General features: G+C 36.1%; 1 protein-coding gene across 1 annotated transcript in view; it reads right to left on the bottom strand.

Annotated features, from left to right (window-relative positions):
- Positions 1-761: 761 nt before the first annotated feature.
- The window catches only part of LOC114468005 (adenylate cyclase 9), a 52,801-nt gene continuing 26,466 nt past the window's right edge, over positions 762-27,096 (bottom strand). Inside the window, exons 2-9 of the mRNA XM_028454605.1 lie at positions 16,367-16,542; positions 10,177-10,284; positions 9,589-9,845; positions 8,491-8,593; positions 7,226-7,434; positions 5,241-5,400; positions 4,892-5,034; positions 762-3,461 (exon numbers count right to left, since the gene is read on the bottom strand). Of these exons, the coding sequence (XP_028310406.1) occupies positions 2,132-3,461; positions 4,892-5,034; positions 5,241-5,400; positions 7,226-7,434; positions 8,491-8,593; positions 9,589-9,845; positions 10,177-10,284; positions 16,367-16,542 (2,486 nt within the window). The 3' untranslated portion in view covers positions 762-2,131. The remainder of the gene's footprint in view (positions 3,462-4,891; positions 5,035-5,240; positions 5,401-7,225; positions 7,435-8,490; positions 8,594-9,588; positions 9,846-10,176; positions 10,285-16,366; positions 16,543-27,096) is intronic.

The following is a 27,096-nucleotide window of genomic DNA, read 5'->3' as shown; positions in this document are numbered from 1 at the left end:
TAGTCCCTTTTTTTTTTTTAGCAGAATAAATAGAAAACAGTAATATAGATGCCACAGTGAGAAGATTCAGTCATCCTGAATTTGTAGCATAAAGGGAAATTGTGAAAAAGCATTAACATCTACATATATAAAACACTTGTTGCACTGCCTTTGTATTTACAGTGCTATTACATCAAGTATCATGCTTTTTGAAAGTATAAAGCAGGAAAAGCACCCTCCTGTTTGAATCCAGCATTGTCTTCCAAAAGATAGCAAGGCGACTCGGTTACCACAGATAAAAGCTCAAGATTTTTGTAACAATTAATATGCGGCGTCGATTGTAAAGTTGCACATGCTAAAATAAAATGCAACATTTTGCAGCATTTCGCAACAAACTCCGTTTAAAAAACGTATGTGAATTTTTTTTTTTTGTTGTTTCTTTTGACCAGATTTACAGCAATATTTCTGAAATGTCTGATTTTTTTAATTAAAATATGTCAATGTTAAATCTAAATGTTAAATATTACATCTAAATGTACATTTTAAATGCAAAATCTGAAATCTAAATGTGAAGGGTGAAACTAAATATTTAGCTAATATGTAATTTCATCATTTAGATTTAGCATTTGATATTTAGATTTAGATTTAACATTTAGAGTTAATATTTATATTTATTTAAATGTAACATTTAGATTTAACATTTAAATTTAACATTTACATTTAGATTTAACATTTACATTTAGATTTAACATTTACATTGAAATTTATCAATGACAATGTCACTGCCACATTTATTCACATACATGTCCTTCCCATTGGCTTGTTGGGGCTTTGTTGCATTTTCAGATGAAAAAAATATTGCAAATTTCACAAATATTGCTGTAAATCTGGTCAAAAGTAACATTTTTTAAAAATGACATGCGTTTTTTGGACATGGTTTGTTTCTAAATGTTGCAAAAAGTTGCAGTTTATTTTAGCGTGTACAACTTTACAATTGGCGCCCCATAAATTTACAACACATTTGAAGCATCTGCTTTTTCTATCTAAATGCATGGCTGCTCAGTGCTTACTATGAACTACTTGTCAAGACAAAACAGAGCATCGGTTCTCACCGGAGGATGAAAACATTACCTGTAATAGTTGGTGCATGCTGATCAAATGTAGCAGATGCTCATCAGTGAAAATCCTGAGGCCCAACAAAGCAAGAGAGCTTTGTTTTTACTTAGCGACAGCAGCGGATCAAGAGATTTTGACAAAAAGGGGGCCAAAGTGTTGACAGGTTCCATAACAGAGATCCATATAATTATGGACTTCCTGTTTTTCACTTTTTCCCCAATTATACCAACTATGATGAGGTTCCCCACCTTAATTTGTTAACATAGTGCTACCATTACCTTAAGTCATAAGGCCTTTCATTCATTTTGGGGACAAACACAGTTGAACTGTTGTTATCAGAAGACCTCGGCGCTCCACTAAGCGTACACCTCACGGGTGCCTGGGTTAGGCATGTGGATTGTCTCAGTGACTAAACAAGGCAGAACTTGCGATGATTTAAAGCATTGTGATGGAGAATTTCATTCTTACAGAGTTGATCCTGAGCCTCTTGCTTTACCCTTGTTCGCTCTCTTTAGCGAAACTGTTAAAGCGATACAGAAGGGTGCATGCAAGTACACGCACATCATATACTGTATCTAAGGCTCCTTTGAAAGATTAGTTTCAGCGAGACATGTGGTGAAGCCTTTACTGCTGTAAGACGTAAGCAAAGATATAGCAAACAGTAAAGTCACAATAAAATGAATACTTTTAAACTGAACTATATGATTCCCTTTTTAATGTTTCCCTTCTATAAACCTTAAGTCTACACATCTATCTATTCTAAAGGCACTTAAAAGATATATAAAAAACAAACTATTCATAAAAAAAAGTAATGGCAATAGTCTAGAATAAGTCTTAGCAGGCAAAATATGTAAATAATAACTCCCATCCTGTTTACTGTAAGTTCCTCACAGCTCTTTTGTTGTCCATCATTATCCTTAAAAAAAAAATGCAAAGTCTTTAACTCTTTTTACGTACCGTGTTTTAAGCTTTTCTACAAACAACAGCTGACAGGAATCGGAGCTTAAAGGGTAGAAGTGTCACTTTAGAAAAAGTCCTATAGTCTGGTTAACAATCCAACATCACTGTCACATTCACTCACATACATGTCCTTCCCATTGACTTGTTGGGGTTTTGTTGCATTTTCAGATGAAACGTGCTGCACTGATGGTGAGATGATGAGATGCTCTTTATTTGGTGGAGGTCCATCTAAACACGTTGCTGATGTAGTTATCAGGCCGCTGTATGAAACGGATCTTTTGGGGAGAGAACTTTGTGCGGCGGGACATCTGTTTGCCTCTTTCACGTGACTAAGCCCTGTTGATTTGGAGGAACCAGCGCTGGCACTGGGTGGCATGTTGTTAGAGATTCTTGTGCTGGTACTGGTTGTCGGCACCATGCTCGCAATTTCATCAGTGGGCGAGCGCCCAATGCTGCCATCCACCTGTGCTCGGATCTCTGGCGAGACCGAGAGCTGGTACTGAGGCACTGGGCCGCTGTCGCAGCTTTTAGGGTACAGAAAAGTCTTCATCTGCCCTTTACCTTTTACATTCACAGTACCTCGATAATCAAACTCATAATCCATGCTGCTCAGCACACAATAACTCTCTTCGCTCACCTGAACTCGACACTCCACACCTGTTGTATCCATGCGACTGGCAATGTTGACGGTGTCGCCCCAGATGTCGTAGAGGAGCTTCGTGGTACCAATTACCCCGGCTGTGAGTGGCCCGTGGTTGAATCCGATGCGAAGCTTGAACCCAAAGCCCAGCATGTTTTTGTTGAAGTCGTCTACCACGTGCATCATTTCTAATGAGAACTCAAAAAGAGCTCTCAGGTGGGAGTGAGGGTGTGCTGCGTTGGCACACTGCTGAGCGTTGAGTCCTGCTGCTGCCATGTAAGTGGCACCGATGGTCTTGATTTTTTCAATGTTTGTGAACGCAGGCTTTCGTAACAGCTCATCAAAGTCACCGATGAGCTCATTCAGAACCCGGTAGCACTCTTTGCCTCCCTCGTAGCTTTCTTCGTAAAACTCACTGAAATTAACGATACTGGCAAATATGACCCCGACGTTGTCGTGATTCTTGGAGTAGCTCTGGGTGACCTTAAGCTGCTCGGCCACGTGGATGGGAATGATGTTGCGAAGCAGCCAGTCTGCCTGGTCCCTCATGTTTTGAATCTTGATGCGATGTTGATCAGCTTCCACGTTGCCATGGTAATGAAGGCGATAACTGACCTCAAACTCACGGTTAAGGAACCACACCAAAACCAGGAGTAGGAAAAAGGCCACGCAGGCTTCAGTGCAGAGTTGCTTCTGTGAGTCGGCATCTGCGAAGGTTCCCCATGGGGTGATGGAACTGTTAGTGATGTTTTTTGGACCATCCCATCTGACAGGAAAGGGGTACAGCCATTAAGAAGGTGAAAATCTATTAGAAAGCATAACTTTTACAAATTAAAAAATCTTTTACTCAGCAAAAAGACCAAACAGTAGCAAAAGTACCATCACCAGCTTACAGTTTTGTGTGATATTTAATTAAAAAAAATGCTAACAGTATGTTTTAAATAGTCTTTGTGCAAGTGCAACTTGTAGGGTGACCATATTTTGACTTTCAAAAAAATAGGACACTTAGGCCGACCTCGGCATACTGAAAGTACTAATCTACCATATAACGGCAAAATACAATGTAGTAGATACATAAGTTGTTGTCCAAAAGGTTTAAACATTGATTTCTCTTTTTATAACAAAAACTTTCAAAATCACTTTTATTATGCATTATAACAATCTGTCCTTAAAAATGTTTACGTATACCTTCTTAAAATCTCTCAATCATTGAAACAATAAGAAATATCTAATTTTAATGCAAATATATGTGTAAGCGTTCAACTTAAATTCTTCTAAAATTCTTTTGAGATCCATTTTCTTTAACTGTAACACCACTTCTACCCTCAGGATGGAGGTGCAGAAGTGTGAAATGCAAGACCACCAGACTGAGGAACTCCTTCTTTCCCTCTGCCATCAGACTCCTGAACAGCTGATAGAACTGAATATGATTCACAATGCACGATAGACTTTAATTTTGACTTTTCAATCTTTTCCACCTTGTATGTACACTACCGGTTTTACAAGTTATTTATTACAATTCAAGTCGTGCAAGTCCAGTGAATAGCTTGAAATGGTACAAAGGTAAATACTGAACAGCCAGAGATTAAAAAAAAAGGTTTGGTTCCCCAAAAATGAAAAATAATGTACATTTCAGAATTTTACAAATAGGCCTTTTTCAGGGAACACGAAGTGAGTTAACGATTTAAAGCTGTTCTGCGGCAATGAAGGTTGAATCAGCCTTAAAAGCTGGTGCTACTCATTCCTACAGGTGTTCCAACTTTTCTCGAGTACTTACAACCCCCTCTGTGCATAAAAGCAGTGTTGGAACACTGTACTTTGATGAGTTCAAAGTTTAGAATACAGTTTGGTCAAATAAATTGATTCTATGATTTCTTTTTCAACTCAAATTGCTTATTTGTTCTATGCTTTAATTTCAGAGTGCAATGACACAATAAACTGAATAATTTTCAGTAAAAAAAAACTGGAAAAGGTGTGGTGTTCTAAAACTTAGTGCAGTGTAAATATCTATTACTTTTATAAATGATTATAATTATTGTTATTATACTTATCTCTTTATTTGTTTTTTGTTTTTTTTGGCATCCAGTGTGTACAGCAAAGTAGGAATTTCATTGCAGAGTGAAACATGTTTCTTTACTGTGCAGATGACAATAAACACTTTGAATCTTGAATCTTTTACACTAAAGTGAGCCATACCTGCAGGGAGAGCTAAAGAGCAAAGCAAGCAGTGCCAGGCCCACCAAAGTCGCAAGTGTTGAGCGCATCCAATAGCTGAGCTGGCAGAAGTTGCAATATTGAATGATGGCAATATTGACGGCACAGCAGAGAAACATTGTGAGCTGAGGGCAAAAAAGAAGAAATGCTTGGATAAAGACTCACCATTTAAAGATCATTCAAAAGGTAACACGGGTCACAAATACTGAAGCTTCGGTTCAAGTTCAAAGTTGGCGTGATGTTAAGAAGCAAAATGTTCCAACACAGTTGAATTATTATTACCTATTATTATTATTCATGTAAAGACAAAAAGAAAACAAAACAAGCCCACCTGAATGGAGAGGTGCATGTCACAGCTGACATGGCAGTAGACTGCTACAGCAGGCAGGGACACCAGGACTGCACCCAGAAAGTGACGAGCAACCCAGCCTGAGAGGATTCTCATCACCACACGGGTGAAAGCAAGCGTATTATCCAAGTAGAAAGCCATGCTGAAATAACCAAAGGGCTCATATGGACTCAAAAGATCAGAACTGTAGTGTTTTTTAGCTTTAACATTTGAACTAAAAGAAAACTTTTACTTAGTTTAGATTTGATCAATAATACACTATTCTTACAGGTCAAATTTACTATATTATATATTTTCAAAATAATCCAGTTATCCTGGCCAAAATGTAATTTAACAATCAATTCATTTTAAACGGAGACTAGAGCAGCTACGTATGTGACGTTGTCATGTCAATATACCTTGTTAAATCTATGCCACCAAGATAGAATTAAGACAATAATGTGATCAACAAAGTACTTGCTACGAGTACCTAAAAGACAAATTAAAGTAATAATTGTCATTAATCATATGGCACAGTCATGACAAATTGCTAATAAATGAATAAATGACAATAACAGTTGTAGAGTGATTCAGAAAAAAAAACGACCCCCCAACTTTAATTAGAAATTTTAATCATTTGGAAATCTATTATTTTAGCTTAATCCAAGCTTGATCCAATAAACTTTTTTTTTTTTTTTACACCAGTATAATTTTTTATTTGATTAGATTCATTTATTTTTGAACATGTAAAAACAAAATAAATATATATAAAATAAAAGAAATGTCACAAAACAAGTTAATTTCCCAAACAAGTCAAAGAAGATTTCAATCAAACATTTACAACAGTGCTTTTCAACCTTGAGATCACCTGGATTACAAATTAGGTTACATGAAATGTCTAGTAATTGATAAAAACATCTTTTTTAAATACCGATGAAAAATACATTTTTGAATATTGATTATTATATTTCAAAAATAAAACAGAATCTTAAACAATTGTATTAATAATAATAATGCATCAGTTTTATATAGCGCTTTATCATAGACACTCAAAGTCGCTTTACAGAATTAAGGCATTATTCTTTCACTCCACAGTTAGTGGTGGTAAACTACTATTGTAGCCACAGCTGCCCTGGGGCAGACTGACGGAAGCGAGGCTGCCATAGTGCGCCATCGGCCCCTCCGACCACCACCAACACTCACTCACACACTACATTCATACTAGGCAATGTAGGTGAAGTGCCTTGCCCAAGGGCACAATGACAGATACCACTGGGGTGACTGCCACCCCACTGTGGCACCTGAAATTCTCAGTGGTCTCCCATCCATTCTATTGATAAATGTAAATCGAGTTATTATTATTATTATTATTATTATTATTATTATTATTAATAATACAGTGGGGCAAAAAAAGTATTTAGTCAGCCGCCAATTGTGCAAGTTCTCCCACTTAAAAAGATGAGAGATGTAATTTTCATCATAGGTATACCTCAACTATGAGAGACAAAATGAAGAAAAAAAAATCCAGAAAAATCACATTGTATGATTTTTAATGAATTTATTTGCAAATTATGGTAAAAAATAAGTATTTGGTCAATAACAAAAGTTCATCGCAATACTTTGTAATGTACCCTTTGTAATGTTTCTTTTTTTTCTCATTTTGTCTCTCATAGTTGAGGTATACCTATGATTACAGGTCTCTCTCATCTTTTTAAGTGGCTGTACTTGCACAATTGGTGGCTGACTAAATACTTTTTTCTAAGTATGTTTCTTGAAGCACTGTTCCTGTTGCTTTACAGATGACATGAGAAGCTAATTTATATTTCGTAAGTAAGTAAGTAAGTAAGTAAGTTTTATTTATAAAGTGCTTTTTACTGTATATATATTTAACTACTCCTACTGAATCTGTCATTAAGTCAGTAGCTGAGCTTTTAATTAATTAATAATATTTAATTAATAGGACTATAGCAATATATTTAGGATCTCACCGTATAGCAAATAACAGAGCCAGGGCCTCCAGCAGAGCAGCGATTGTTGTCAGCAGCACAGCAGGCATTGAGAGAACCTGCTGAGTAACAAGTGGCTGGAGAAAACAGGCCAGTGACAGAGCCAAAAATACTGAGCAGCACAGCAGCATGTCCAGGAAGGAGCTGAACATCGGGCTGGCTAACGTCTGCACCGACGCTCGAGTCTCCACCTGAGACAGAATACAAACAGAAGAAAAAGACTTCATATTTACACAAATTTCAACTCAAATATTGGGGGAAAAAACGCCATGATTTGTTAAAGTGGCAGAAAGATATGGGGCGCCGATTGTAAACAGCAACTTTTTGCAACATTTAGTAACAAACCACATTTAGAAAACGTATGGGAATTTTTTTTACGTTACTTTTGACCAGATTTCTAGCAATATTTGTGAAATTCGTGATATTCACTTTTCTCGTAAAAAATGTCAATGTTAAATATAAATATTAAATCCAAATGTTGTATATTAAATCTAAATAGATGTTAAATCTAAATCTCAATATTACATTTAAATCTAAATGTTAAATCTAAATGTTAAATCTATATGTTAAATATAAATGTTAAATCTAAATGTTAAATATAAATGTTAAATCTATATTGAAATGAAAAATATTAAATGTAAACTAAATGTTAAATCTAAATATTAAATATAAATGTAAATGTTAAATATAAATGTTAAATGTAAATGTTAAATGTAAATGTTAAATGTAAATGTTAAATGTAAAATCTAATCTCATGGGTGAAACTTAACACTTTGATCAAAAAAAATTCAAATACGTTTTTTAAAAGTGGTTTGTTGCTAAATGTTGTAAAGAGTTGCTGTTTGTTTTAGCATGTGCAACTTTACAATCAGCGCCCCATAGAAAGATCTCAAATGTGTCTTTTCTTTGATGGGGTTGACAATAAAACTGCCTTTCCATGATCACACCAGCAGAGGACACCCCAAGCTAACTAAGACTTACTGTAGGGTCCTGCAGTGCTTTCTGTTTTACTGCAGTCCTAACCAATCTGCTGGTAATGCAGAGTTAATAGCCTTCCCAGACAGGCCTCAGACAAACAGTAAAACGCACACCACATGCACGAAAAACAAGGAACATGTAACTACAAATGCAACATCAGTGGGATGGTAATTGTCATTGCCATAAAAACAGTGATATATGAAATGCATGCTCAGTCAGTAACCATTAGGCATTAAGTGCTGTGAGGACCCACAGAGACAGAGACAGACCTCCTCCTGGTAGCTTGTGCGATAAGCAGCCTCCAGACTCTTCTCCAGGAAGGTGAGGCTCAGCTTGTTAAGTGGAGGCTTATAGAAATAGTCCTTCATTAGACTGTGAAAGGCACAACAAAATACATTTTAGTGTTCCACAGTTTCCTGAAAACACACTGGCCCTCATTTATCAACCGTTCGTAGATTCAGATCTGAGCATACGACGTGTGTTCGACCAAATAAAAATATTTATCAATTCTGACGTGAGCCTACATCTGGTCTGAGCTCATGTACGACAATCTGAGAGTGTTGATTTGTGGTTCAGCATAGCCAAAATATGACAAGCCACAGCTGTTATTTAGGCATAAACAGACACACATTCAGAACAGATCTAAACGGATTATTAAAACAAATGACACAAAATAAAATGAATTTTAAAAAAAGCCCATATTATGACTGATAACACTTTTTTGGTTTTTCGTCCATGGAAATACCATGTAACCCCGCTGATAAACTCTGCTACCGTCTGAGCAGGAGTGCGCAAATTTACCCAGTGTGCACACACTCACACACATGGGACGCGCTGCTATACGCTGTATTGGAGAATAAGGTGCTGTACAGAGACTTTTTTTAAAAGGTGTTTCAATCGTTAATTTGTTTTAATGTTATATTTATTGCCTAGAGTGTGTGGACTGAGGCTGATATAAATGTCATATCTGTTTGTGTCTCCGGGATCTTTGTTGTGTAGTTGTTCGCAGCGCACACAGGGGGGCAGACTTCACCTGCTCAGTAGCTGATCCTCTTCCACAGATCGTTTAAATGCGCTTCTTAAAGTCCATTTTTCACATGTTACTCCACCTCAGATGTGAGGATGCCAATTTTCATCTTGGAAAAGCATCTTGTTTGACCTTAGTGGACGATCCAATTCAGACGCCGCATTTATCAACACCTGATCATTTATACGCTGGGATTGGTCAAATACAAAAGTTTCATGAATCACAAGCGAGCAAATGTGCACTCAAATCTGCACCCGTTTTCATAGAAGGTTGATAAATGACGGCCACTGTCTCAATATCTGCTGCAAAGATTAGTGCTTTGTTATTGTCACTATTTCACCTGTCTTCCTTGATAACATCTACAAAGTGTGCATCACTCCTCTCCCTGAAATTTTTGGAGCGTAGTGGGATGAGCACGGTGTGATCCATGCCCATGGCCCCACCACTCCAGGTCTTCTTCTCCTTCTCCTGAAGCATCTCACACAATGACGTCTGGCTGTTGTTCAAGGCCTCCAGCCGAGGGTTGAGAAGCCCGTTTAAAGCCTTGCTGTTGAGGCCTCCAGCAACTACAGGAGAACACTTCACGTTCAAGGAGTCCTGAAGAGAAGAGGAAAGAAAATGAGCCTTAATCTTCCAAAAGGTGTGAAACTATCAACTTAAAAGAAAAAAATAATTGAAGGCACTTTAGACATTACAGTATCTCTGGCCACAATAGCTGGGACTCAAGGAGATCTACTTCCTTGAACTATTTTTGAGCTTTGCGGCTGAGCTAAAAAAAGAACACCCAAGAGATGGATTAAAATAACACACATTCTATTCAATTAAAAATATATAATAAACAGCAAAAGGTCAAATTTATTTGCAAACAAAAAAGTGAAAAATTCAACATATGTAGAAATTTTACAGTTTTATTTAACAGCAAGCTAACCTTGCTGCTGATGGTCTTTTGGACGTCATGGCAACCATTATGCACCACGTCTTCATCCAGAGACTGATCGTCTGCTGCTAACCGGACACTGCAGGACAGACAGGGAGGCTACGGGGGCAGAGACATGGTAGATGCGTGAAAAAACACACTATATACGTGGATTAAAGTGCATCAAATAGCAATTCAACAAACTCCAAAATGCTTAATTGCTGTTGCCGGTTAAATGTGCTCGTGCACGTGATTGTAGCAGATGGAAACTTTCTGATGGTGCTAATGCACCACCTTTAATCTCCATACAGAACAAACAGATGTACAATACGCAAGTCATGATGACACTATTACATGGAGGTCTGCACAGGCTCAAGAAATCTGCATGACAGGTTTTATTGAATTTGTTGATTTAGCTACAGCTATACAGTACAGAGCACTGTACTGTATATCAAACACTAATGGCTTTGATTTATATAGTGTTTTTTTCTCGAGGAGACTCAAAGCGTGTTACAGAATCCATTATTCATTCACACCAGTCACTCACATCAGTCATACCGGTGGGTGGTGGTAAGCTACAACGTTGCCACAGTTGCCCTGGGGCAGACTGACACAAGCGTGGCTGCCATTTTGCACCTACGGCCCCTCTGACCACCACCGACATTCATGCACAATTCATACCCATTCATACGAGGCACCGTGGGTAAAGTGCCTTGCCCAAGGTCACAACTACAATGACTCGGATAGAGCGGGATTAGAACCCCCAACCCTTCGGTTATTGGACGACCCACTAGACCAATGAGCCACGGTCGTCCCAAACAACCAACATCCTCAATATCAAAGTACAGTTTTAGTTGGATCACATTTCAAAACCAAAGAACTTAAGCTGAGCTGGAAATTTATGCTAAAATCCAAACTAAGAAAACAGTTTAATGAAATTAAAAGCTATTTCTATTCAGATTTCAACAACGAAAAGCTGCAATTTTTTTTTTTAAATAAATCAAGCTTCATCTAGACCAGTGGTTCCCAAACTTTTCACAGTCCCGTACCCCTTCAGACATTTAACCTGAACCCATGTACCCCCTACTCCTGCACACTAATAATAATGTCATGTCATATACAATGAAGAGCTGGTTTGATTTGAATAAACTAACATTAATTTAAACACTTTTTTTTTTTTATAATATTTGGAAACCGTCCAACTTGCTCAACCAAAAAGCGCACAACAAATGATGCAGAGATAGAAAGAGTGTCTGAAATCTAATTTCTTGGTGTTATAATAGATGAGAAATTGGGCTGGAAATCACACATTAGCTACATCAAAGGAAATAAATCAAAGTCAGCTGCAATTTTAGATAAAGTCAAATATGTCTTAAATACAGCTTCATTATACATTTTGTACTGTTCCCTCATACTCCCATAAATGATCTACTGCGTGGAGGTGTGGGGGAACACACACAGAACAAATACAGAGCATCCTACAGAAAAGAGCAATAAGAGTCATAAACAAAACCACCGACAGAGAACCAACAAACCTATTCTTTATTGATCTTAATACATTAAAATTTAAGGATCTGGTTAAACTATCCAAAGTATGTACAAAGTTAAAAATGAGCAATTACCAAACAGTGTCCAATGGTTTTTTCAAGTGAGACGAGGCAAACATCATCTCCGAGGAATTTTCATGTTCAAAATACAACCAGTGAGAACCAATATGAAATTTCACTGTGTCTCAATAAAAGGAACTAAATTATGGAACAACTGCAGTGATGAATTGAAATCATGTAAAACAATAGGCAGGTTTAAACACATCTTTAAAACTGACATTTTAAACAGATACAGAATGGAACATCATGTTTACTGCGTATCTAGTGATGTGCCCTTTTGTTTTTGTTTTTTAATTTAACTTTTTTTTTACTTCTTCCTACACCCTTTTCAAACAGAATGTGGTTTTGAAATGATGAACGGTATAGTAGAAAAATGTTGTAATAGCTATTTGCAATTGCTTACTATAATGTATTTTTGTTAACATGTAAATATGTATACATATATACAGTATATGTATGTTTTTTCTTTTGTTTGTTTTTTTCTTTTTCCTCATTGAAGTTCGAAATAAACAAATGTAGCCCTACAGTGAAATTTGTCTCTGAGTTTAAAAAAGTAAAAAAAAAAATTTAAAAAAAAGAAGAAGAAGAATCTGTAAGCACACAATAATACATCGTATACAGAATTATTAGATTTATTTTAATAATACTGGCATTTTCAGTGAGAAACAATCTCTTGTATTTAGGAAAAAGAAATCTATCAAACATTTACTGATTGAACATATGGCAGTAATACAACATATTCATCACTCTGAAACTGTGAAATACAACTAACTACAACTTTAATGAGAAGTTTGAGGTTGAGAGGATGAACAGAACTCTGCCATGTTTGGCTGAATTTAATAGATTTTTAAATTGTTATCTATGCAAAGTATTGTTCTGTATTTTGTTTTCATGTTTGTTAAAGCTGAAAATCCACTTTCACACAAGTACGTGGTGGCAGAGGGCATCAGGCAAGTTTGGCAAGCGTAAAGCAATGCAGCTCTCGCCAGATGTGCACTTTTTTGATGAGATGCATGAAGGCTTCTGACGGCTGGTCGATTTAAATCCTGGTTCACCCTGTTTTTAATTTGGATTTATGACAATTTGCGTACCCAACTTTAGGAAGCTAGAATCTAGAACAAACCTTAAACCTCACAATGCATACATTTTCTAAAGGAAAATATGTAAGCCCCAACCCCCCATCCCCCCACCCTCTGAAACAAATGTTTATAATTTAGGCAGTGGCTATCCATACAGTTGCCGTATAAACATACCGACATTCTATCCGTACGCAGCGCCCCTGTTTGGCCAGTTTAGGTCATGTGACTGAGACTAAACCTTACCCTAACTCTAACCCTAACCCTAAAAGATGTCGCGATATTGGGTTATAAGCTAAACCTAACCCTAAGACACTACTTACATGTACTTCGGTAACCGTACCAATAGCATTGGGGGTTGTCTGTACGGTAACTGTACAAATAGACACTTTCTATAATATATAATGAAATTATGTTGAAAATAATTCAACCCTGATTTGTTAAAATAAAATATAAATACAAATATAAATATAAATTTATCATGAAACATGAAGTCAAATTTAATCCAGCAATATGGATCTGTCATTTGTTTAGCATTTGAGGTTGTTAATCAGGTTTAGCTGATTTGTGTTTAAGGACATTAACAACGGGTGTATTAGAAAAAGCAATAACGAGGTGAGCCTCAAAACAGGAACGGTTTTAAAGGTGGAACTCATCAACATTTTTAACAGTCTTCCTCTTTTTTTTAATAATTTTGCAGTTTGCTACAGTCAATAAACCTCTAAAATGTCATTAAAACAGTTTTTTCTCATATTTTTTTTTATTGCACCTGAAACTAGGCCACTTGTTGCTTTTTGCTCTGCCAATATAATGTAAGAGATAAACCTGTCGTGTGCATAAACATCCTGCTGCAGCTGCACTCCACATCCATTAATGTAATGGTTTTTCAGATATGATCTTTGCAGACTATGATAACGCTGTAAAGGGTCAGCCTTAAAGGGGGCTTCAAGCTTTCCTACTTATATGCTATGCAATGACCTCTACTGAGTCTCTCTTAAATCCATCTACTGTAATGCACAATTACACTTGTTCCTTTTACCGGCACTGACAGAGAGCTGACAGATTGGTGCAGAAACCACAGGGTCCACATGCCATTAAAAGACAGATTGGTTTGTGTGACTTATGCACAGTCAGGAAGAATTTGTAGGTAATTGAAGGGACTAATGAGCTGCAGGGTTTTGGCAAGTCCAATACCAAGTGGCAGCAGGAGAAAGTCAATGAGAAAACTCACCTTGAAGGCAGAGCGAGGAACAGACCATGGATTGACATGTTGTGTAGATTAGTACTAAAGGTAAAACATGACGTCGACTATCAAACAAGAAAAACGCTGCTCAAAGCCTAATAAATAAGTTCTCACATTTTAGATTTCATTCAGGGGTTTAATCCTGTGTTTTTCAACCTTGGGGTAGTGACCCCATGTGGAGTCGCCCAAAATTCAAATGGTGTCGCCTGAAATGTCTTGTAATTGATTAGAAAAATTAGATTTTTGTAATTTTTTTAGGTTATTATATAATACAATAGAAACATTAAATAATTACATAGTCAGTTAAATTATTAAATAATAAAAATAAAAAAATACTATTTTTTAATTTTTTTCAGATGATTATTCTTTTTCAAATTAAAACACCGCACAAAATCAGAAACAACTCTATTCTATACTTTAACTTCCTCAAATATGAATCTAGTAAAAAAAAAATACAGTAGAAAAACGTTATAATTAAATTGTTAATTATATAATTAAATAATAATACAAAATTATGTTTTTGTAATTGTTTTAGATGATCGTTCTTTTTCAAAATAAAACACCAGACACAATTTGAAACAACTGTATTCTCAACTTTAACTTCCTAAAATATAAATTTAGTTAAAAAAAATTTCATAATGAAATGGTGAATTAAATAATTAAATAATAATACAAATAAAAATTATATTTTTGTATTTTAAAAAAAAAAAAAAAATTCTAATTAAAACACCAAACACAATCTCAAATAACTGTATTCTATACTTTTACTTCCTCAAATATGAATCTAGTAAAAAAAAAAATACAGTAGAAAAACGTTATAATTAAATTGTTAATTAAATAATAATACAAAATTATGTTTTTGTAATTGTTTTAGATGATCGTTCTTTTTCAAATTAAAACACCAGACACAATCTGAAACAACTGTATTCTCAATTTAACTTCCTAAAATATAAATTTAGTTAAAAAAAATTCATATTGAAATGGTGAATTAAATAATTAAATAATAATACAAATAAAAATTATATTTTTGTATTCTTTTTATAAAAAAAATTCTAATTAAAACACCAAACACAATCTCAAATAACTGTATTCTATACTTTTACTTCCGCAAATATGAATCTAGTTTAAAAAATACAGTACAAAACATAAATAATTAAACAGTTCATTACATAATTAAATAATAATAAAATTATATTTTTGTAATTTTTTTTTGATTATTCTTTTTTAAATTAAAACAGCACACAAAATCTTAAACCACTATATTTTATACTTTCACTTCCTCAATAATAAATCTAGTTTTTTAAAAAATACAGTAGAAAAAAATAGTTATTTATATAATTAAATAATAATAAAATTAATGTTTTTGTAATTTTTTAGATTAATATTCTTTTCAAATTAAAACACCACACACAATCTGAAACAACTATTGTATACTTTCACTTCCTCAAATATACATTTAGTTAAAAAAATACAGTACAAAAATTTAATTAATTAAATAGTTAATTAAATAATTAAATAATAATGAAAATACAAATACTATTTTTGTATTTTTTTAGATTATTATTCTTTTTCACATTAAAACACCAGACACACAAACTCAAACAACTGTATTTATTACTTTCACTCTCTCAAATATAAATCTGTTTTTTTTAAATACAGTAGAATTTTTTAAAAAAAATGTTAATTATATAAATAAATAATAAAAATTTTAATTATATATTTTTATTTTTTGTTATTACTCTTTCAAATTAAAAGGGTATTCTATAATTTCACTTCCTCAAATATAAAATTAGTTAGAAAAAAAAAAAAAAAAACAGCATAAAAATATCTGAGCTGGTGCATCTCGTCACTATAGTGCTACTCATAACACTATATCACAAACATGATCAAAAAGTAATTAATTTAAAAAAAAAAAAAAAGTCCTTGGGTCGCCAGATGTTTGTGATATCAAAATGGGGTCACGACTCAAAGAAGGTTGGGAACCACTGGTTTAATCAGACAAATGTGCAAAAAACATTCAGCATAGAAACGAATACATTTGTACAAACTATGTTGGGTGAAAAGTGTCGCATGTAGAGAAGACGTAGAATAATAATAGAGGTAATATTACATGGAAAAAAAAAATACTATTTAACCATCTGGTGTAATCAAAGATGCACTGAATATGCAGATGCTACAGAATAACAAGAAGCTTAAATGTTTACCTTTGACTAAAATACACATGCTCCTAAATAATCCAGGAAATTGGATTATTATGATAAACAGTTATCCCTCACCTTGGCTGTTTCTGGTAGACATGTGCACGCTGACGGAGCGCCATCAGGCGTGTGCACTGTCGCTGTGTGGCGACAGGAATCCGAATGCTCCGCTGGCCCAACCAACGCCATTTTGGAGCAGGTACAAAGACAATGAGACTCCATCCTTCTGCCAGAGATCAGGTACGTCTTTAAGCCTGAAAAAAACAGTAGATATTCAGAGATAAAACATTTTTTCTGTAGTGTTGAAGATAAAATTACACATGGCTGGACAAAGGAAATAGTGGAGTTCTGTTAGCATAGAGGGTATAGTCATTTTCAAAAATAAAACATTATAAATACAAACAACCCATTTGTGGCACTTGCACTAAATCGCTTTTAAGAATCTGAGGAGGATTCACACATTTTCATACAAATCATTTTAGACTCAATCGCTGGCATATTTTTTGGGAATGTCTAGTAGTTAATTCCTTCTGGACAGAGCTTCACAAAGTGTTAGGAAGTAGATTTAACACTAATCTACCCATGAGGTTTCCCACACTCTTTTTAGATTCATAGGATTAATTGTCCAGGCTTGCTGATAAATAGCCTACTTATTTGGCATTTTGATAACTGCTGGTAAAAAGGCAATCGCAATACATGAATGGATAGATAAAGTAACTTATCGTTATCTTATGGAAACGATTACCATCTCTCTTTGCCTTCACAAAAACACACATTTAAAATTGTTGATCAAATATGTTAACTCTTTACAGACATTAGGAGATGATGGATGACTCTGTAATTCTCTATGTGTACTTTATTGTTGGAAGTCCAATTGGGCCAAATGCACTGATTGGTTTGTATTATTTATGACTGCATTTTAAAACTCCCTGGGTGACCTATCTTTATTTACTTTATTAGAGCTGGGCGATATGGACCAAAACGCATATCTCAATATTTTTTCTCAAAATATACAATATACACATATATATATATATATATATATATATATATATATATATATACATAGCTGTTTTGTAGCAGCGATCAGAGCCAAGTAGGGCCGGGACAAAAAATACGGTGACGCAAAATATGCACACTGATGCGTCGTTCGACCAAAACAAAGACCGGAGAACAACTAAAGCAAGTGGCTCCTCCGAGTTTCAAAAGTGCAAGGCAGTGAAGGCACGCACTCGTTCGTTGAAGGTAGCTGTTCCCTGTATTAGCATTTGGAATTTTGAGTTTAAGAAAAATGTGAGTGGCAGAGTGTATTACTTTAACTTATTGTTATTTTCATGTGAATGAAGAATCAAAAGATGCACTTCTTTCAGTAAGCTAGACCAGTGTGTTTTCAACATAAATATTAAATTATGTTGGTTCATAATTTTTTATTGAACGCTACCTCTGACTCTGAATGCATTATTTTGTACTTTTATATTCTTACTTGAACTTTATTTTGGAATTTTGACTTGAAGAGCAATAAACATATATTGCAATGTTAAAGCTGATATCCGGAGTTCCTGAGAGGACTTCTTGATGTTCCGCCCTAAACAGCCTCCCTTCCTCCCACTGCCTCTCCCAAGCTACCAGAAGCCACGCCTCTACTTTTCTGCGCACGCATCGCGGAACATAACAAGGTCGCATTGATATAGGTCTATGGATCAGGTAAGAGCCAAAATCATATTTACATGTTTGCTGTTGTGACTGTTGTTTCCGTGCACAGTTCCGCATTCACTTTGATTGACAGTCTCAGAAACAGGAAGTAGAAGCCTATTGGCTGGGCGCAGTCGGCGATCGTTTCCATTTATATAGGGATCTATAGGACGAAGGAGGGACTTATATACATTAATGTATATCAATGATTATGGACAGTAGACCATAGTAAAAGACTAGTTAGGTATTTTTTGCATTTCAAAAGAATCATAACATAAACGTAGATTCCTCAGAAACTCTGGATATCAGCTTCAAGGAAAACAAGTTATTTTTTTTTAATTTTAGATATGTAAATCAACATGTATAAATTACTTTCAGTCGATTAATGGGAAGATAATCAATAATTAAATCGAACTGGAAAAATGAATTGAAAAAATGAATTGTTTAAAAAATGATTGTTTATCCCAGCTCTATAGCCAAGGGAATGGAAGTCAACGATAATAAATAAAGGCAGTAAACGGCTCTAATAATGAACTAATTCCTTGCATCAGTGATGCAAAATGGCAGCGCAGATGAGAGGAGGCACCAGGAAACAGACCACAACACGCACAACTAGCGTGCACACACACACCGACTAGTGATTTCATTAGTTTGCTAATCAAATTTTTCTTTGCCTCCTACTATGATACGCAGCGACTGCTGATGGGTCAGCAGGTTTACTGCACCCCTCCTTCTCAGGCCTTCTTCCACTTTCCTCTCAATATCTAATACCAGGGTTAGGGTCAGTTATAATTGTAATCATGTAATTAATGATTAATTACAATTATGGCATAATTACAATTGTAATTTTAGAAATCTGTTGCTGCCGTAATCATAGTTAAATTGTAATTGTGTTCAGATAATTGACTTTGATATTGTAATTTTCATGAAAATTCTATAAAAATTGTTTAATTTAATGCAAAACCGAGGAACCATATCACAGTTCTACACATATGTAGTTAACAATTATTAAAATATGTTTCATATCAAGCTTTGCCACATTTGACCATTTTATGAAAACATTTAATCAAGGGCTATACTGACACAAAAAAAAGCTCAGACGCCAACACCAAAAATATCAGAGCCTATATTTTCATTGATTATAAAACCTAACGAGGTGACCAATAGATAGGAAATAAATTAGATGATAGATATTTTTGGTTTTAGTGTATTTTACAGCTGATTTAGGAACACAGAAGCTAACAGAAAGATAAAACTAGAAGTTTAGCTTTTATTAGGTTATTTTTTTCAGACTCAGTAATTGTGATTAATTGTAATTGAACTTTAGTCATTGAGAACATAATTGTAACTGACTTTCTGAGGATGAAAAATAATTGTAATTTAAAAGTAATTGGAAAAAAATGCTGGTTACTGTAATCATAATTGAATTGTAATTGAATATGGGTAAATGAAAATGTAATTGGAACTGAAAAATGTAATTGACCCCAACCTTGTCTAATACCTGAGACTATCTGTGGGGGTTTTAACATGCTGGTGAAGGCGTTAAAAAGAAAATCCATCTTTTCGTTGATAACTTCTTTGAATGTAAGTGTTGCTGCATCATCTTTTCACCGAGCGTTCTGAACCTAAGCCTGGGAGTCTTCGAGTAAGGAAAACATCCCATGCACCGCAAATGAGTCACAGTTTATTATTTATTGATATCTTTGGAGTCACGATTAATGCAAATCTTGCTGAAAAAGCAGTGATGGCTGCTGACTAATAAACTGCATAGGCTGGGGACCAAAGTAATGTCATCTGAAATGGAATCACTGAACCATTCAGCCTCGGTCCTTCATATTCCAACAGCACGATGCAGATAAGGAAGTATTTCAAGTAAGACAAATCATGCACCAGTGCACTTCTGTGGGAGAAAAGGTGAAAGGAAGAGTGCAGGGAACGCTAGCTTTAAGCTAGCTTGCTTATTGGAAGTATTGCCAAGATGGTAGGAGTGGAATAAAAAGGAGAACACTAAAAATGCTCAGAGCTGAAAGCCTTCTGAAAGTAGATGAAATGATGAGCTCTGCTCTGTCCTTCACTTCTTTGTCTTCTTTCTCAGCAATAGATCAAATCAAACGAGTTGCTGCTTGGATTTTTTTATATTTCACTAAATTTAAAATAGCAGCCAAGCACAGAGCTGTGACGTTCATCTATACAGGCTGGCACAGTGTATATTGCATTAAAGCTGGATCAAACCTTGTCATTATTCAGGACCGTGGTTCAGTGAGAAAAAAGTTGGAAAAGGACCCAATGTTGTTCCACACACAGTTTCAGCTCATTCAGCCAATTCACTCGCTTATTAGCAAATGTCAGAAGAGTTTTGCGCATTGAATTGTCGAATGTGGAGTCCGTTTACGGGACAAATATAAACCGAGTGTGTACAGTGGAGATCACAACAAACCTTTCGAGCGGCATCTTGAGCAAATGATCTTTAATTTAATAATCTATGAAGCCTACACTGTCTGTCTTTATCTGACGAGAAGAATTACCTAGCAGCTTTAAATAGATCCATTGTGATGATAGTTGGTGACAGAAACTCATGTATCCACATGTTTATTTTTGAAGTAAAATATAAAATCATATGCAAATGAATGCGTCTTTTCTTCTGAGATTGTGTCGCATCTGATATTTGACTTTGTGGTTCCTGGAAATTCAGTCATCAAGCACTTCTTGATTTGAGTCAGGGTCTGTAGTTTGGCTTACACTGATGTAGAGATAAATAATGCATGATGTTTTCCATGTCACGTTTGCCTCCTGCTGAATGCATTTGGCAGTTTTTCTGTTGTTGTCGGCATGCCAGTGACTTCTGAAGTGTGTCTGTGGGAGAGAGTTGGCTCCACTTCCTTCAACTAAATCATGACAAGATGGAGGTGATTATCTTTGGTAACAGGGAAAAGAGGACTGTTGTTAGCAAGGACCTTGAGTCTTGATCTTCAAAGCTAAAGACCAAGTCCCAAACCTTAGTGTTCTAATTGACTCAGATCTGACATTCAGCAGTCAAATTAAATCTACCACAAAAACAGCTTCTACCACCTAAAGAACATCTCCAGAGTGAAAGGTTTAATGACTCAGAAAGATCAGGAGAAACTGGTCCATGTTTTTTATCTCCAGCAGACTGGACTATTGTAATGGTCTTCTGACAGGAATCCCCCAAAAGTGGCTCTAATATCTACAACTGGTTCAAAACACTGCAGCTCGGGTCTTTACACTGGCTCCCAGTCAGCCTCAGAATAGACTTTAAAGTTCTGCTGCTGGTTTATAAATCTGCGAATGGGTTTGGTTCAGAATACATCAGTGAGATGTTAGTCAGGTATGAACCTATAGTAGTAGGTCTCTCAGATCTACGGACACAGGTCAGATAGTGGAGCCCAGAGTTTACAGCAAACATGGGGACGCTGCTTTTAGTTGTTATGCTGCAAAGGACTGGAACAAATTAAGCCTGGCTATAAGCCACACCCACTTCCTTAATTTTTGATATAAAGTGGGTACGGTTCTGCTCACTTCCTCGGTTTGAAAGAAACCAAGCGAATCAGAGCCGTACGGAAAAAACATATCTCCTGCACTAAGCAGTGTCAAACAAACATGGCGCCCGCCACGGAGAAGACGTTTGGAGCAGCACTCTGCAGATATATTGTTGAAACCATAATAAGAAGAGGCTTTAAAACCGTAAATCTGCACCGTACTACACACCATTTTGTCATGCTATGGTCGTCACGTCCGCTCTTTGTTTGATTGTTTACTCTGCGCGTGTTTGTCCCGCCCCGCTCAGCCAACCAGAACTCAAACATTAGTGAGTGCATTCAAACTAATCCCTTGTATTAAACAATGAATATTTCAAATCTTGTATATGTCCATATTTTGTAAAATAGGTCTTAAATTATAGTTTGTCAGGTCTTAAATTGTGTATGTTCATTAAATACTTCCTTTCTAATTACTTGTTAAATTAACTAACTTCAAATAATAACTCTGACACACACTCACTCACCCCATTGTATAAACTACATTTGTTTGTTACTTGCTTGTTTATGGGTTCTGTGGCAATACATTTGTTTAGTTTGAAAGCAGTCCTGTGACTGCAATTTTCCTACTATTTGATCAAAGCTACACAAACCCTGTTTTTGGTGTATGTCTATTTTGGAGTTGGAGCCCCCCCCAGGAGAAAAATGCACCAGCCGCCACTGGAACAAACTGCCAGCAGAGCTGACGTCAGCATCCGATGTGCACATTTTAAATCCAAGTTAAAGGCACTCTTTTTCTCTACTGCGTATGACTGAGAGGGAGATTTTCAATCATATTGTTGATTTAATGTTTTTACTGCTGTTTTTATAGTTCTTAACTGTTAAATCTGTTGCACTCTTTCATCATGTAAAGCACATTGAATTGCCTTGTGTATGACATTTGATATACAACTAACTTTGCCTTGCCTTGCACTGGTCTCTAATAACCTTGGGCCAATAGAAGAGCCTGATTAGTGACAACATCTTGACGTTGTGGGACATGAAGTGTCCCATCTTGCGTGATCGACTGACAGGACACAGTATAAAACCTTTTCCCCATGAGAGCGTGGTGACATTATCTCCCTCTTCAAGCCTCTCTGTTCAAGACAGAGAAGAGCGACACGAGAAAACACTTTGCAAACAACAAAAAACAGCAGCATCACCTCCCTTCCGCCTCTTCACAGCACATCCAGGCTCTTGTGGGACAATAGCTGACCCTGAAACTCCTTTTTGCACAGAGCCGACTGTGCTCCAGTCGAGAGGCTGCTTGTGCCAAACAGACAAAATGTCAAATTAAACGTTTGTACAGCTACACATCACAGCTGCTCAAAAGGTGAGCTTGGGATTTACTGTCCACCTCATCTCAGCGGACAGGGAAAGGTCAGGAGCAATAAAAGGAAACATGACCCACATGACAAGATGTTTAGAGGAACCTAATGACGGCGATATGACAAACATCGAGTCCATTAAGGATGTCATTCAAGAATTATCGAGCAACATGAGAATTTACTTATGGAAACAATAGAGAGAAAATGTGTCTGCAAGCGTCAAACCACAGATGGCAGAAACATGTGTAACACATTATGCATTTTTCATTAGGAATCCTAGAGAGATATTTCTGACAGGATGCAGCAAAAAGTAATAGAAGAGGAGGAGTATGAGAGCTGAACTCTCCTCTGAAAGCTCATCACTGATCACAAGTTACATCTAAAGTAGGCATCGGCAAATGGTGGCCCTTGGTCAAGTTTTTTTTGGGCCACATAGTAAAGAATTACATAAAAACAGCAAAAAACTGCAAAAACAAATAAAATGACTCCAAAAAATAATACAAAGAAGAAAAAATACACAAAAGGACAATAAAATACAATAAAAGGACAAAAGGATGACAAAAATGCACAAAAAATCTATATAACAACAAAAATACAAAAATGACTCCAAAAACGCACAAGGGGACTACAAAGTTACAGAAAAACACAGAAAATGACAACAAAAAACACACATTTACTCTAAAAACACACAAGAGAACTACAAAAGACACAGAAATACAGAACAGTATATAAAAACAAAAATAGACAGAAATCAATCTATAAACACAAAATACAAAATTACTTCAAAAACACACAAGATGACAACAAAAATACATAAATAACTCCAAAAACACACAAGATGACAACAAAAATACATAAATAACTCCAAAAACACACAAGATTAATACAAAAATTCAGAAGAGCATATAAAACTAAAACACAATACGACAAAAAAATAAACAAAAGCCTGTAATCTTTTATTAAAGCACGAAACAAAAATACACAAAAAATGACTCAGAAAACAAAAGACAACTAAAAATCCAAAACAAAAGTACAAAAATGATTCCAAAAATATACAAATTACACAAGATGACTACAAAAATAAACAAAATAAAAAAAAATACAAAATGACAACAAAAATACACAAGTTTACTTTAAAAACACACAAGATTAATACAAAATAGACAAAATAAGAGTGTACAAAAATGGGCAAAAATCAATCTGAAAACACAAAAAATACCCCAAAAGCCTGTAATCTTTCTTTCATTAATGCACAAAACAAAAATGACCCCGAAAACACGACAACAAAAGAACCTCAAAACAAAAGGAGAACAAAAACACACAAGATGACTACAAAAATACACAAACTTACAGAAAAACATCAGAAAATGAAAACAAAAATACACACATTTACTCTAATGCAGAAAAGTATACAACACAAAAAATAGATAGATCAATAGAAAACACAAAATGAGAAAAAAATGTAAAAAATACACAAAAACGATCTTTCTTTTATCAATGCACAAAATGGCTGATATGAATGTTGGCCCCCACTGTGATAGGAGTTGCCCATCACTGATCTACCACAGTGCGTCACCTATTCAATCAGAGCATTCCAGCCCTGACAGTCTCTGGACACCATGCTCAGTTGACAGAACAATAGATACATTTGGCTTCTTTCCAAAAGCGTTGACACACGTCAGCGTTCACTCCTCCTCTGCTCACTGGCTTGTTTTTTCACAGTGTTTGTCAATTACCTGCTGTCTATGGATCCAATTCAACCATCCGTGTTCATTTGTGTTCCTGCCATCTTCCGTCAGCCTCATAGCAACACCGGCAAACTGGCTTCTTCTTTGCAAAGTATCATTTCAAACAGCCAGACTCTCTCCTCGGCTTTAATAAACACATTATTCCTTCACCCACACAGGCTTGTGAAAACTTCTCTCCACCCATTTTCCTCTCTCACATATTAGTGTCCATGTAGTTCTTTAACTACAGTACGACTTTAACACAGCCATGTTCTATATTTAATGCATATGTAAATTAGGGGTGTGCTTTGCTATGAATCTGACGATACAATACCATTCACATGTCACAATACGATATGTAACAATATATCTCGATACTAAATAATACGATATACATCGCGATATATATCAATAATTCCACATTTCACCTTAGTATAAAATACAATTTATTTGATTTTTTTTTTTTTAACTTGCGAAAACAAATAAATGGTAACTAACTGTAATTCAAGCACCAATATCCAGTGGGAAGTTTATCAAACTATCATTCTTAGAAATAGTTACCACATACATTTACGGCAACCATGGCTCAGTGATAAAGTGAGACAACCAGTAACTGATGGGTTGGGGGTTCGACTCCCGTTCTATCCAAGTCATTGTTGTTGGGTCCTTAGGCAAGGCACTTCACCCACATTGCCTTGTATCAATGGGTATGAATTGTGCATGAATGTTGGTGATGGTCAGAGGGGCCGTAGGTGTGAAATGGCAACCATGCTTTTGTCAGTATGCCCCAGGGCAGCTGTGGCTACTTTGTAGCTTAATACCACCAGTAGTGACTAGTGTGAATTAATAATGGATTCTGTACGCGCTTTGAGTCTCCTTTAAAAAAGGGGCTATCTAAATCAAACCCATTATCATTATTATAAAAGTGCCCAGTACGTTTTACTTCCAAACTAAAATGCATTGAGGAGTGAGGTAGTTTAACAAGGTCACACCCAGTGAACAGGTGTTTACGTGCTATGAAGATGTTAGCACAGTTAAATGTTTTTTTTCTTTATAAAAAAATTTTTACATTTTTTTTTGGATCTATACAATAACCGCGCCGTGAAATATAGCGATATATTGCCAAATCAATGTTTTCTTACACCCTTAACGTACACGAACACTTAGAAAAGTATATATTTCTATTATTTGATGTTGCAATTCTGTTGGCAGGGTTAATAAAATAATGTACTGCATTTATTCCTAAACCTCCTCTAAAATTGTATCCTAAAGTTTATGAGACATACATTATTTCCATACAATGTCATTTCAGGATTCTCCACCTTATCCATCACTGAGGATGTTAAAGCTAATGATGACATGAGACTAGGTGTTGGAGTACCTCATGGCAGTGTCCTCTGCTCCAGTCCACACTGCTTCTAAACCGATGATGGACCTGATCAGAGGACAACATGATTCAACTTAAGGCAGGCATACACTGTGCGATTTTTGGCCCATTTTGAGCCGACTCGTGCGATTATTTTGTGGGATCGTGCGAGTTTGTGCTAGAGTCTCTGCTAGATCGTGTGTCGTGCATCGTGTAGTATACATGGGGTCACGAGAAGCGATTAACACCTCATGACCAGCTCCCAATCGTAGGGTCGTAACATGTTTGAAATCCAGTCGCTCCTCGTGAGGGTATCTCACAGTTGAAGCAGGCTTACCGTAAACGCTCACACTGCGCATGCGCAAACACCGTAGGACCGCTGTAAAATTGACGAACTGTAATGCCCACGTCTGTCCAGCCAGCTCCTGGTCCATCACATCGCCAACTTTTCTTTTTTAAAGCTCTTTTTGCTGAGATTCACGAGCGTCTCTCTACTTCCGGGTTTTTCTTCTTTGTCTGTTTTAATGGCGACGCTTCAGCGTTCTTCTTCTTCTAATTTGTACGTTGCATTTCTGGAAACAAGACCCCGACGTGTCGTGTATGAACGTACAGTGTGAGCAGTCAGATTGTGTCAGAGTGTCGGTTCGTACAGTGTGAGAACATGAATCGTGAGCTGCGCACATTCGGGCTCTGCGTCTGAGTCGCACACTTTGAGCTGGAGCTGAGTGCATCCCAGCCTTTAGAAGAAATAAGGAGGTCCAGAGGGTGACAAACTGCCACTTTCAGGATTCTGCAGCGCATCCAAAGAATAGGGGGATGATCGCTAACTTTCCCTTGAACCCACATGGGTCAAGAAAAGACAAACTGCCCAAGAAGGACTAAACTGCACTCAGGCCTCAGAAGTGTCAACTGATCTTTACACCTGCTGCAGTCCCACTGCTCTGCTGTGATGAGTGTCCTCTGCAAAGCGTTCAGGTGTGAAATGGCTGCAGCTCAAAAACAAAAAAAAGCACCCTGCAGTGGTTGGGAAAAGCATTTGCACAGAAAACAGGAAACACAAGTCACACTCTACCCCTACACATCACTTGTTCTAACATTTTTCTAATTAGTCTGAAGCTTTAGGACTGACAACGCAATAACCACAAAGCTTGAAAGAATTAAA

The sequence above is a fragment of the Gouania willdenowi genome, chromosome 8 (genome assembly GCF_900634775.1).
Source record: "Gouania willdenowi chromosome 8, fGouWil2.1, whole genome shotgun sequence".
NCBI lineage: Eukaryota > Metazoa > Chordata > Actinopteri > Blenniiformes > Gobiesocidae > Gouania > Gouania willdenowi.
This window is presented reverse-complemented; position numbering and strand designations above follow the sequence as displayed.